This window comes from Somniosus microcephalus, chromosome 10, assembly GCF_052327205.1.
Source record: "Somniosus microcephalus isolate GS21.2 chromosome 10, FLI_Smic_1.0, whole genome shotgun sequence".
NCBI classification, from domain to species: domain Eukaryota; kingdom Metazoa; phylum Chordata; class Chondrichthyes; order Squaliformes; family Somniosidae; genus Somniosus; species Somniosus microcephalus.
Genome location: NC_140996.1, coordinates 234,669,277 through 234,683,152, shown reverse-complemented (window position 1 = coordinate 234,683,152; position 13,876 = coordinate 234,669,277). Strand labels below are relative to the sequence as shown.

Sequence of the window (13,876 nt, the reverse complement as noted above, 5' to 3'; positions counted from 1 at the left end):
GACTGGGTGTGAGTTAGGACACGGGGCAGTGAGCACAGGGGGTGATGGGTGAACGGGACTGGGTGCGAGTTAGGACACGGGGCAGTGAGCACAGGGGGTGATGGGTGAACGGGACTGGGTGCGAGTTAGGACACGGGGCAGTGAGCACAGAGGGTGATGGGTGAACGGGACTGGGTGTGAGTTAGGACACGGGGCAGTGAGCACAGGGGGTGATGGGTGAACGGGACTGGGTGTGAGTTAGGACACGGGGCAGTGAGCACAGAGGGTGATGGGTGAACGGGACTGGGTGTGAGTTAGGACACGGGGCAGTGAGCACAGGGGGTGATGGGTGAACGGGCCTGGGTGTGAGTTAGGACACGGGGCAGTGAGCACAGGGGGTGATGGGTGAACGGGACTGGGTGTGAGTTAGGACACGGGGCTGTGAGCACAGTGGGTGATGGGTGAACGGGACTGGGTGTGAGTTAGGACACGGGGCAGTGAGCACAGGGGGCGATGGGTGAACGGGACTGGGTGTGAGTTAGGACACGGGGCAGTGAGCACAGGGGGCGATGGGTGAACGGGACTGGGTGTGAGTTCGGACACGGGGCAGTGAGCACAGGGAGCGATGGGTGAACGGGACTGGGTGTGAGTTAGGACACGGGGCAGTGAGCACAGGGGGTGCTGGGTGAACGGGACTGGGTGTGAGTTAGGACACGGGGCAGTGAGCACAGGGGGTGATGGGTGAACGGGACTGAGTGTGAGTTAGGACACGGGGCAGTGAGCACAGGGGGTGATGGGTGAACGGGACTGGGTGTGAGTTAGGACACGGGGCAGTGAGCACAGGGGGTGATGGGTGAACGGGACTGGGTGCGAGTTAGGACATGGGGCAATGAGCACAGGGGGTGATGGGTGAACGGGACTGGGTGCGAGTTAGGACACGGGGCAGTGAGCACAGGGGGTGATGGGTGAACAGGACTGGGTGTGAGTTAGGACACGGGGCAGTGAGCACAGGGGGTGATGGGTGAACGGGACTGGGTGTGATTTAGCACACGGGGCAGTGAGCACAGGGGGTGATGGGTGAACGGGACTGGGTGTGAGTTAGGACACGGGGCAGCCGAGTGTTGGATGAGTTGAAGTTTACGGAGAGCGGAAGGTGGGAGGATAGGGATCATTACCTGGATCTTTCACCTTCATTGGCACGAGCTGTTGAGCAGCTCTCCTTGGCCTGTCACCTCTGGCTCAATGGGTGGCACTCTCACCTCTGAGTCACAAGGTCATGGGTTCAAGTCCCACTCCAGAGACTTGAGCCCATAATCCAGGCCAACACTCCCGGTGCAGTACTGAGGGATCGCCACACTGTCAGAGGGGCAGTGCTGAGGGAGCGCCGCACTGGCGGAGGGGCAATATTGAGGGAGTGCCGCACTATCAGAGGGTCAGTACTGAGGGAGTGCCGCACTGTCGGAGGGGCAGTATTGAGGGAGTGCCGCACTATCAGAGGGTCAGTACTGAGGGAGTGCCGCACTGTCGGAGGGGCAGTATTGAGGGAGTGCCGCACTATCAGAGGGTCAGTACTGAGGGAGCGCCGCACTGTCGGAGGGACAGTATTGAGGGAGCGCCGCACTGGCGGAGGGGCAGTATTGAGGGAGCGCCGCACTGTCGGAGGGGCAGTATTGAGGGAGCACCGCACTGTCGGAGGGGCAGTACTGAGGGAGCGCCGCACTGTCGGAGGGGCAGTACTGAGGGAGCACCGCACTGTCGGAGGGGCAGTACTGAGGGAGCGCCGCACTGTTGGAGGGGCAGTGCTGAGGGAGCGCTGCACTGTCGGAGGGGCAGTACTGAGGGAGCGCCGCACTGTCGGAGGGGCAGTACTGAGGGAGCGCCGCACTGTCGGAGGGGCCGTACTGAGGGAGTGCCGCACTATCAGAGGGTCAGTACTGAGGGAGTGCTGCACTGCCGTAGGTGCCGTCTTTTGGATGAGACGTTAAACCGAGGCCCCGTCTGCCCTCTCAGGTAGATGTAGAAGATCCCACGGCACTATTCTGGAGCACAGCAGGTGGGAGTTCTCCCTGGTGTCCTGGACCAATATTTATCCCTCAATCAACATCAATAAAACAGATGATCTGGTCATTTCTCTCATTGCTGTTTGTGGAAGTTTGTTGTGTGTAAATTGGCTGCTGCGTTTCCTACATTACAACAGTGACTACACTTCAATGGCTGTGAAGCGCTTTGGGACGTCCTGACGTGGTGCGAGGCGCTGGAGAAATGTGAGTCCTTCTTTCTCCTTACTCTGCTGTCTCTCCCTCAGGTGTTAACCAGTTCTGCAACGACATTGTCGACATGCTTCGCCTTTGCCCCCCGTGGTGTAGCAAGCTGTTGCTGTATTTCAAGGCGTGCTGGGCCCTCTTCACACCGCTGCTCCTCCTGGTAAGTCTGTAAATCTACTCACTGTTTAAAATGATTCGGGCCCTTTTTCCATCACAGTTCCCTCCCCTTCGCTCCTCTATTCCTGAAACATAGAAACAAAGAAGATAGGAGCAGGAGTAGGCCATTCGGCCCCTCGAGCCTGCTCCGCCATTCAATGAGATCATGGCTGATCATCCAAACTCAGTACCCTATAGAAACATAGGAGATAGCCTGGGCCTGGCTTGGGCACGGTTCCTGTGGCTCCCGTCCCCCCCACTGATTCAGTGGCCAATCTCTACACAAACCCAGTCAGCCAGTGTCCATGATCGGAGGCGGGAAACACCCTCTCCAAACCCGTCTGTCCACTGACTGTCACGCCAGCACACAACTAGCAATGCTCATTGGCTGCCAGTCATGAGCTGAAACCCTGCCTGATGTTTACCCTCTCGTGACCCAGGGCACTGCGGCAAACTTAATTCAGACACGGTGGCAGCGCGGTTATGGTGCTGGACCAGCAAACAAGAGGCCGTGAGTTGAAATCCCACCATGGACACTTCAATACCGCGCCAAGAAAAGTGTCACGAAACCCCAACTGCAGGGCAGGAGAAGGTTAGAGGTCAGGAGGGGCGAGGGATGATGGGATTTAAAGACAAGGATGAGAATTTTAAATCGAGGCCTTGCCGGACCGGGGGATCAGTGAAGGTCAGCGAGCACAGTGGGTGATGGGTGAACGGGACTGGGTGTGAGTTAGGACACAGGGGGTGATGGGTGAACGGGACTGGGTGTGAGTTAGGACACAGGGGGTGATGGATGAACGGGACTGGGTGTGAGTTAGGACACGGGGGTGATGGGTGAGGGACTGGGTGTGAGTTAGGACACGGGGGGTGATGGGTGAGGGGGACTGGGTGTGAGTTAGGACACGGGGGGTGATGGGTGAGGGGGACTGGGTGTGAGTTAGGACACGGGGGGTGATGGGTGAGGGGGACTGGGTGTGAGTCGGGACACGGGGGGTGATGGGTGGGGGGACTGGGTGTGAGTTAGGACACGGGGGGTGATGGGTGAGGGGGACTGGGTGTGAGTTAGGACACGGGGGTGATGGGTGAGGGGACTGGGTGTGAGTTAGGACACGGGGGGTGATGGGTGAGGGGGACTGGGTGTGAGTTAGGACACGGGGGGTGATGGGTGAGGGGGACTGGGTGTGAGTTAGGACACGGGGGTGATGGGTGAGGGGACTGGGTGTGAGTTAGGACACGGGGGGTGATGGGTGAGGGGGACTGGGTGTGAGTTAGGACACGGGGGGTGAGGGGTGAGGGGACTGGGTGTGAGTTAGGACACGGGGGTGATGGGTGAGGGGGGACTGGGTGTGAGTTAGGACACGGGGGGTGATGGGTGAGGGGACTGGGTGTGAGTTAGGACACGGGGGGTGATGGGTGAACGGGACTGGGTGTGAGTTAGGACACGGGGGTGAGGGGTGAGGGGACTGGGTGTGAGTTAGGACACGGGGGGTGAGGGGACTGGGTGTGAGTTAGGACACGGGGGGTGAGGGGACTGGGTGTGAGTTAGGACACGGGGGGTGAGGGGACTGGGTGTGAGTTAGGACACGGGGGGTGATGGGTGAGGGGACTGGGTGTGAGTTAGGACACGGGGGGTGATGGGTGAGGGGACTGGGTGTGGGTTAGGACACGGGGGGTGAGGGGTGAGGGGGGACTGGGTGTGAGTTAGGACACGGGGGGTGATGGGTGAGTGGACTGGGTGTGAGTTAGGTCACGGGGGGTGATGGGTGAGGGGGACTGGGTGTGAGTTAGGACACGGGGGGTGATGGGTGAGGGGACTGGGTGTGAGTTAGGACACGGGGGGTGAGGGGTGAGGGGACTGGGTGTGGGTTAGGACACGGGGGGTGATGGGTGAGGGGACTGGGTGTGAGTTAGGACACGGGGGGTGAGGGGTGAGGGGACTGGGTGTGAGTTAGGACACGGGGGGTGATGGGTGAGGGGGACTGGGTGTGAGTTAGGACACGGGGGGTGATGGGTGAGGGGGACTGGGTGTGAGTTAGGACACGGGGGGTGATGGGTGAGGGGACTGGGTGTGAGTTAGGACACGGGGGGTGATGGGTGAGGGGACTGGGTGTGAGTTAGGACACGGGGGGTGATGGGTGAGGGGGACTGGGTGTGAGTTAGGACACGGGGGGCGATGGGTGAGAGGGACTGGGTGTGAGTTAGGACACGGGGGGTGAGGGGACTGGGTGTGAGTTAGGACACGGGGGGTGATGGGTGAGGGGACTGGGTGTGAGTTAGGACACGGGGGGTGATGGGTGAGGGGACTGGGTGTGAGTTAGGACACGGGGGGGTGATGGGTGAGGGGGGACTGGGTGTGAGTTAGGACACGGGGGATGATGGGTGAGGGGACTGGGTGTGAGTTAGGACACGGGGGGTGATGGGTGAGCGGGACTGGGTGTGAGTTAGGACACGGGGGGTGAGGGGTGAGGGGACTGGGTGTGAGTTAGGACACGGGGGGCGATGGGTGAGGGGACTGGGTGTGAGTTAGGACACGGGGGGTGATGGGTGAGGGGACTGGGTGTGAGTTAGGACACGGGGGGTGAGGGGTGAGGGGACTGGGTGTGAGTTAGGACACGGGGGGTGATGGGTGAGGGGACTGGGTGTGGGTTAGGACACGGGGGGTGAGGGGTGAGGGGGACTGGGTGTGAGTTAGGACACGGGGGGTGATGGGTGAGGGGACTGGGTGTGGGTTAGGACACGGGGGGTGAGGGGTGAGGGGGACTGGGTGTGAGTTAGGACACGGGGGGTGATGGGTGAACGGGACTGGGTGTGAGTTAGGACACGGGGGGTGATGGGTGAGGGGACTGGGTGTGAGTTAGGACACGGGGTGATGGGTGAGGGGGACTGGGTGTGAGTTAGGTCACGGGGGGTGATGGGTGAGGGGACTGGGTGTGAGTTAGGACACGGGGGGCGATGGGTGAGGGGACTGGGTGTGAGTTAGGACACGGGGGGTGATGGGTGAGGGGACTGGGTGTGAGTTAGGACACGGGGGGTGATGGGTGAGGGGACTGGGTGTGAGTTAGGACATGGGGGGTGATGGGTGAAGGGGACTGGGTGTGAGTTAGGACACGGGGGTGATGGGTGAGGGGACTGGGTGTGAGTTAGGACACGGGGGTGATGGGTGAGAGGGACTGGGTGTGAGTTAGGACACGGGGGGTGATGGGTGAGGGGACTGGGTGTGAGTTAGGACACGGGGGGTGATGGGTGAGGGGGGACTGGGTGTGAGTTAGGACACGGGGGGTGATGGGTGAGGGGACTGGGTGTGAGTTAGGACACGGGAGGGTGATGGGTGAGGGGGGACTGGGTGTGAGTTAGGACACGGGGGGTGATGGGTGAACGGGACTGGGTGTGAGTTAGGACACGGGGAGTGATGGGTGAGGGGACTGGGTGTGAGTTAGGACACGGGGGGTGATGGGTAAGGGGACTGGGTGTGAGTTAGGACACGGGGGGTGAGGGGTGAGGGGACTGGGTGTGAGTTAGGACACGGGGGGTGATGGGTGAGGGGGACTGGGTGTGAGTTAGGACACGGGAGGGTGATGGGTGAGGGGGGACTGGGTGTGAGTCGGGACACGGGGCGTGATGGGTGAACGGGACTGGGTGTGAGTCGGGACACGGGGGTGTAATGGGTGAACGGGACTGGGTGTGAGTCGGGACACGGGGGGTGAGGGGACTGGGTGTGAGTCGGGACACGGGGGGTGATGGGTGAGGGGACTGGGTGTGAGTCGGGACACGGGGGGTGAGGGGACTGGGTGTGAGTTAGGACACGGGGCGTGATGGGTGAGGGGGGACTGGGTGTGAGTCGGGACACGGGGGGGTAATGGGTGAGGGGGACTGGGTGTGAGTCGGGACACGGGGCAGCAGAGGTTTGGATGAGCTGAGGTATACAGAGGGTGGGAGGCTGGGGATCGCCGTTGACCTTGATTGGTGCGAGTGTTGAGGGGCTCTCCTTGGCCTGTCAGCCGTGGCTCAGTGGGCAGCACTCTCGCCTCTGAGTCACAAGGTTCGAAGTCCCACTCCAGAGACTCGAGCCCATAATCCAGGCTGACACTCCCAGTGCAGTGCTGCCCCGGCCTGCCTCGCTCAGCTCCTTACAGCCTGAACTCCCTGTGCCACACAGAACGACTCAGGCTCTGGACTCTGCTCTTAACCCTCAGATGATCCATCACCTTAAAAGTTCTGGCCTAATCCGTCATTGCTAAACTGGTTTTCAGCTGAGCGTATGTTACGCTTCTCATAGAATGATCCAGCACAGGAGGAGGCCATTCGGCCCATCGTGCCTGTGCCGGCTCTTTGAACGAGCTCTCCAATTAGTCCCACTCCCTGCTTTTTCCCCACAGCCCTGTGAATTAATCCTCTTCCAGTATTTATCCAATTGCCTTTTGAAAGTTATTATTGAATCTGCTTCCACCGCCCTTTCAGGCAGCGCATTCCAGATCACAACAACTCGCTGCGTAAAAAAGTTTTCTTTTCTGTCGCCTCTGGTTCTTTTGCCAAACACCTTGGGCTAGATTTTCCTGGAGCCGTCAGGCGGGATTTCAGGCGTGTCGGCGGGGGGGGAGGAAATCCCGAATTCGGGGGCCCCGACACCATCCCGCCCAAAACCCCGCCCCACACAACTTTCAGGGGCGGCGTGTACCCGCCCCGCACTGGGACCCGCCTAAACCAGGCGGGAAGGGATTAGTGCCAATTAACTGCCTGTTAACAGGTCATTAACAGGCAGTTTTTAGCCTAATCCCTATTTTGAGGGGTGTCGTGTGGGATTCCCAACAGCTCCAAACCACGCCAGGTTAGAGCAGGCGGGCCGTCGGGTTGAAGGACTTGGAGGGGTCGCGATGTCGGTGCTCAGGTGAGTGATGGGTGCATGAGTGCAAAGGTAAGTGTGTTTGGTGTGTCTAAAGTGTGTAAAGAACTTTTACTTACCTGTACTTACCTTAACAGCCTTTCTTCCTGTAGCCGTCTGGAGCGCATCACTCAGCCGGCACTTAAAGCTGAACGGCTGCGATCTGTGAAAAGTGACAGCCTTCAGCTTTGAGTGCTGCTGAGAGTTCTAACTGAGTCTGTGCAGAAGGACTCAGCTTAGAAATCAGACTGTCAGTGTTTGACAGCTTCAAACAGCTGTGAAACACTGATATTTCATCTGTCAAAAACTCTTGACAGATGAAATTGCAGTCTGTGACGTCACCTGTTGCCGGGTGGCCCTTAATTGGCCTGCTGAGCCCGCTGGTCAATCAAGGGAAAATCACGCGGATTGGCCGGACGTCGAAGTAGGCGGGTCAAAAACCCGAAAGTTGTAGTCCCGCCTTCTTCCCGACAGCTTCGGGAAAATCTACCTCCTTGAATCTGTGTCCTCTGGTTATCGACCCCTCAGCCATTGGAAACAGTTTCTCCTTATTTACCCTGTCAAAACCCTTCAAGTGCGGAGCCGTGAATTGGACCCAATCCTCCAGCTGGGGCCGAGTCAGTGTTTATAAAGGTTTAGCGTCACTTCCTGGCTCTCTGCCCCTATTTATTAAGCCCAGGATCCCGTGTGCTTCATTAACGGTTTTGATAACCTGTCCTGCCTCCTTCAAAGGTTTTTGCCACAAACAAATTGGCGGGAGGGTGGGTAACCAGAGGACACAGATTGAAGGTGACTGGTGAAAGAACCAGAGGGGACGCCAGGGGAATATTTAGAATGCAGCGAGTGGTTAGGGTTTGGACGCGGAGTGCTGTGTGCTGGTGGTGCTTGCTGTGTGTTCTATCTGTGCTGGTGTGGGGAGTAACAGGCAGGTGTATTATATCTGAGCCCCTGTGATACATTTCTCTCTCTATTCCAGTTCATCCTGATGTACGTATTTGTTGAGATGTACAACACGCCGCTGCACTATGGCTCCTATGAGTTCCCGCTGTGGGGGAAGGCACTGGGAGTCTGTTTGGGGGTGTTGTGCTGTATACAGATCCCCCTCTGGGCCGTGATTGCTGTACTGAAGGAGTCAGGAACATTGCGAGATGTAAGGACCTTTTCTCATTCCTGCGTGTGGTGTCGTTTAGTTATTAGATTAGAAGAACCGGCCTCCTGTCCTGTCAGAAAGGAAGGAAGAATAAGGCATTTACAGAGTGCTTTATCATGTCGGGACGTCCCTTATACAGCAAATTATTCCGGAGGTGCAGTGACAGTTGTTCAGTAGGTAAATTTGGCAGCCAATCTCCAACAACAACAGTGAGATGAAAGGCCTCCGACAGTGCGGCGCTCCCTCAGTACTGCCCCCCCGACAGTGCAGCGCATCCTCAGTACTGCCCCTCCGACAGTGCGGCGCTCCCTCAGTACTGTCCCTCCGACAGCGCAGCACTCCCTCAGTACCGCCCCTCCGACAGTGCAGCACTGCCTCAGTACTGCCCCTCCGACAGTGCGGCGCTCCCTCAGTACTGTCCCTTCGACAGCGCAGCACTCCCTCAGTACCGCCCCTCCGACAGTGCAGCACTGACTCAGTACTGCCCCTCCGACAGTGCGGCGCTCCCTCAGTACTGTCCCTCCGACAGTGCAGCGCATCCTCAGTACTGCCCCTCCGACAGTGCAGCACTCCCTCAGTACCGCCCCTCCGACAGTGCAGCGCTCCCTCAGTACTGTCCCTCCGACAGTGCAGCACTCCCTCAGTACAGCCCCTCCGACAGTGCGGCGCTCCCTCAGTACTGCCCCTCCGACAGTGCAGCGCTCTCTCAGTGCGACCCCTCCAACAGTGCGGCGCTCCCTCAGTACTACCCCTCCGACAGTGCAGCACTGCCTCAGTACTGTCCCTCCGACAGTGCAGCGCATCCTCAGTACTGCTCCTCCGACAGTCCAGCGCTCCCTCAGTATTGCCCCTCTGACAGTGCGGCGCTCCCTCAGTACTGCCCCTCTGACAGAGCAAGGCTCCCTCAGTACTGCCCCTCCGACAGTGTAGTGCTCCCTCGGTACTGCCCCTCCGACAGTGCGGCGCTCCCTCAGTACTGCCCCTCCGACAGTGTAGTGCTCCCTCGGTACTGCCCCTCCAACAGTGCGGCGCTCCCTTAGTACTGCCCCTCCGTCAGTGCAGCGCTCCCTCAGTACTGCCCCTCCGACAGTGCAGCGCTCCCTCAGTACTGCCCCTCCGACAGTGCGGCGCTCCCTCAGTACTGCCCCTCCGACAGTGCAGCACTCCCTCAGGACTGCCCTCTGACAGTGCTGCGCTCCCTCAGTACTGCCCCTCCGACAGTGCAGCACTCCCTCAGTACTGCCCCTCCAACAGTGCGGCGCTCCCTCAATACTGCCCCTCTGACAGTGCGGCGCTCCCTCAGTACTGCCCCTCCGACAGTGCAGCACTCCCTCAGTACTGCCCCTCCGACAGTGCGACGCTCCCTCAGTACTGCCCCTCCGACAGTGCGGCGCTCCCTCAGTGCGACCCCTCCAACAGTGCGGCGCTCCCTCAGTACTGCCCCTCCAACAGTGCAGCACTCCCTCAGTACTGCCCCTCCGACAGTGCGGCGCTCCCTCAGTACTGCCCCTCCGACAGTGCGGCGCTCCCTCAGTACTGCCCCTCTGATAGTGCGGCGCTCCCTCAGTACTGCCCCTCCGACAGTGCGACGCTCCCTCAGTACTGCCCCTCCGACAGTGCAGTGCTCCCTCAGTACTGCCCCTCCGACAGTGCGGAGTTCCCTCAGTACTGCCCCTCCGACAGTGCAGTGCTCCCTCGGTACTGTACTGGGAGTGTGAGCCTGGATTATGGGCTCAGGCCTCTGGAGTGGGACCTTCTGACTCAGGCGAGAGTGCTGCCCACTGAGCCACGGTTGGTGGGCAGTACGGTGATGGGAGAGGTACTGAGGGAATTTCCCCCACATTCCCCACTGAACCCCTCAGTATTCCATGGCGTGAATATCCGATGATCGCACTGCTGGCTCCAGTCCTCCGTTATAAGTCTCACTTCACTGTCATCCTCTCGCAGATTTCAGCCCCAAACCCTCAATTATTTGCGGTGGGTGGGTTCGCAGTGGAGGCCAATCTCACCCCCATCCTACCGCCTCGCACCCTCCCAATTTCCTGCAGGAGCCAGTGGATAGTGATCTGGGTATCGGGTGGGGACCCTGCGGGTTCCTCCAATGACCGACTTACCTCTACTCACTGTGCCCAGGGAAAGTACTTCAATCCTCTGTCTAAGGCTGGATTGACCCCACGCCTCAGAGGGTGAAAGGTCAGATGCTGACCGACTGCCCCACCCAGTTCTACATCACCTTTAAGCGGCAGAAACCACAGTCTGGTTGAAACCCGGCCCTCTGTTGTGCTTCGTTGTCATTATTGACCCGGTCAACATAAGACAAGACATGAGAAATAGGAGCAGGAGTCGGCCATTCGGCCCCTCGAGCCTGCTCCGCCATTCGGCCCCTCGAGCCTGCTCCGCCAATCGGCCCCTCGAGCCTGCTCCGCCAATCGGCCCCTCGAGCCTGCTCCGCCAATCGGCCCCTCAAGCCTGCTCCGCTACACGGCCCCTCGAGCCTGCTCCGCTACACGGCCCCTCGAGCCTCCTCCGCCATTCGGCCCCTCGAGCCTGCTCCGCCAATCGGCCCCTCGAGCCTGCTCCGCCAATCGGCCCCTCGAGCCTGCTCCGCCATTCGGCCCCTCGAGCCTGCTCCACCATTCGGCCCCTCGAGCCTGCTCCGCCATTCGGCCCCTCGAGCCTGCTCCGCCACACGGCCCCTCGAGCCTGCTCCGCCAATCGGCCCCTCAAGCCTGCTCCGCTACACGGCCCCTTGAGATTCCTCCGCCATTCGGCCCCTCGAGCCTGCTCCGCCATTCGGCCCCTCGAGCCTGCTCCGCCATTCGGCCCCTCGAGCCTGCTCCGCCACACGGCCCCTCGAGCCTGCTCCGCCACACGGCCCCTCGAGCCTGCTCCGCCAATCGGCCCCTCAAGCCTGCTCCGCTACACGGCCCCTTGAGATTCCTCCGCCATTCGGCCCCTCGAGCCTGCTCCGCCATTCGGCCCCTCGAGCCTGCTCCGCTACACGGCCCCTCGAGCCTCCTCCGCCACTCAGCCCCTCGAGCCTGCTCTGCCACACGGCCCCTCGAGCCTGCTCCGCTACACGGCCCCTCGAGCCTCCTCCACCAATCGGCCCCTCGAGCCTCCTCCGCCATTCGGCCCCTCGAGCCTCCTCCGCCATTCGGCCCCTCGAGCCTGCTCCGCCATTCAATGCGATCATGGCTGATCATCCAAATTCAGTACCCTGTCCCTGCTTTCTCCCATATCCCTTGATCACTTTAGCCTTAAGAAATATATCCAACTCCTTCTTGAATATATTTAATGAATTATTTAACCCTCTGAGTGAAGAAATTCCTCCTCATCTCAGTCTTAATTGGCCAATCCCTTATCCTGAGACTTTGCCCCCTGGTTCTAGACTCCCCAGCCAGGGGAAACAACCTCTCGGCATCTACCCTGTCAAACTCTCAAATGATTAACATGTTTGTGTCAAGTTCCCGTTGCCCGCCATTTTAACGGAGGCGCTAACACATTTACAACACTTGGGCCGAGACCGCGTATAAGTAGCAGAGAGAGGAACCGGGCACCAAACCGCTGAGACAGCGCGGGTGGTAGAATTCCCTCGCGGCGGGGACGTGGGTTTCTGATCGGGTGAATGACGATACCTGTTACCTTTCACCTCCAGCGGTTTAGGAAAGCCATCCGACCCCTGAACTCCTGGAAGGTCACCGGGGGTGACAGGACGTTCGCCCAGGACACGGTGGACGTGTCGTTCTCAGTGACGCTGACCGATCACGACTTCAACCAGCTGCAAGCCCCAACGCCCGAGCTCCGCCAGCAGCCGTGAGGGTCCTCGCACGGGGAGGGTCTCAGCCGCAGACCCTCTCCCCAGCTCCGGGGAGAGAGAGAGAGAAGACGGGCTCCTGTCGATAGCGCTGCGGTTACAAGAAGACCATCGAGGACGGAGACGGCCAGAGTACCGGGGAGGGCAGCCCCGGGTTACACCTCCGAGCAGAGAGCGCGCCGGACAATACAGGACTGCCACAGTGCTACCGAACTGCGAGTGGGGTTACCAGGACCAGGGGTTATCCTCCACCTTCCCCTCCCCCTCTCCGACACGCCTCGTGTCCCGGGAGGCGACGCTCCATCGGCATCACTCTCCCTCTCGTGGGACGATGTCCACTGGTCACCGAACGCTCCGGGTCCTGTTGGGACGCACTTGGAACGTCAGTGCATCACGAGGGAACCTTCCCACCAGCATCGCAATGTCGACAACACGCGCCGGTCAAGCAGGAATCTGGCCCCAGTCCCGGTTCTAGTCCCTGTCATTCTGCTGAATTTATTTTAAAAAACGTCACATTCCTTTTCTCTCCACGCACTTTCTCGGATTCTTGCAGCTTCCTCTTGGTGCTGGGGGTGAGGTTTAAATTGTCTCTCCGCCCCTTCCCCCATCCCACCCCACCTCATCCTCTCCTGAAGGCACCGACTATTGCAATGTAGGAATCGTGGCTGCCAATTTGCACACAGCAAGATCCCACAAATAGCAACGTGATAATGACCAGGTCATCTGTTTCAGTGATGGTGGTTCAGGGATAAATGTTGTTCCCAGGACACCGGGGAGAACTCCCCTGCTCTTCTTCCAATAGCGTCATAGCATCTTTTACGTCCACCCGAGAGGGCAGACGGGGCCTTGGTTTAACGTCTCATCCGAAAGATGGCACCTTTGACAGTGCAGCACTCCCTCAGTACTGCCCCTCCGACAGTGCGGCGCTCCCTCAGTACTGCCCCTCCGACAGTGCAGCACTCCCTCAGTACTGCCCCTCCGACAGTGCGGCGCTCCCTCAGTACTGCCCCTCCGACAGTGCGGCGCTCCCTCAGTACTGCCCCTCCGACAGTGCAGCACTCCCTCAGTACTGCCCCTCCGACAGTGTGACGCTCCCTCAGTACTGCCCCTCTGATTGCGCAGCACTCCCTCAGTACTGCCCCTCCGACAGTGCAGCGCTCCCTCAGTACTGCCCCTCCGACAGTGCGGCGCTCCCTCAGTACTGCTGCTCCGACAGTGCGGCGCTCCCTCAGTACTGCTGCTCCGACAGTGCGGCGCTCCCTCAGTACTGCCTGTCCGACAGTGCGGCGCTCCCTCAGAATTCACTGGGAGTGTAGAGCTGGACTATGTGCTCAAGTCTCTGGAGCGGGAATTGAACCCGCAATCTCCTGACACAGAGGTGAGAGTGCTACCCACTGAGCCCCGGCCATAGATTTGCTGCTACGTGAGGTGGTGGTGAGGAGGGCTGCCCTTTGTGTCACTCCCCCCAGCACCATCTCCATAGGTCAGCATCGCAGTGTGGCCCATCCCGGATCTGGGCCGAGCCTCAGGCCACAGATGACCAGTACTGTCACTGGGCATGCCAGTCTGTTGCTGACGCCGCGGTGGCTATGGATTCCCTTGCAGCAGCTGGCCCTGCCCCACCTCTGCTT

At 59.9% G+C, this 13,876-nt stretch overlaps 1 protein-coding gene across 1 annotated transcript in view; it reads left to right on the top strand.

Moving 5' to 3' along the window:
- Window positions 1-13,270, top strand: part of slc6a7 (solute carrier family 6 member 7) — a 105,263-nt gene extending 91,993 nt beyond the window's left edge. Inside the window, exons 13-15 of the mRNA XM_085999821.1 lie at window positions 2,285-2,403; window positions 8,255-8,428; window positions 12,087-13,270. Coding sequence (XP_085855947.1) covers window positions 2,285-2,403; window positions 8,255-8,428; window positions 12,087-12,248 — 455 coding nt within the window. The 3' untranslated portion in view covers window positions 12,249-13,270. The remainder of the gene's footprint in view (window positions 1-2,284; window positions 2,404-8,254; window positions 8,429-12,086) is intronic.
- Window positions 13,271-13,876: the final 606 nt, after the last annotated feature.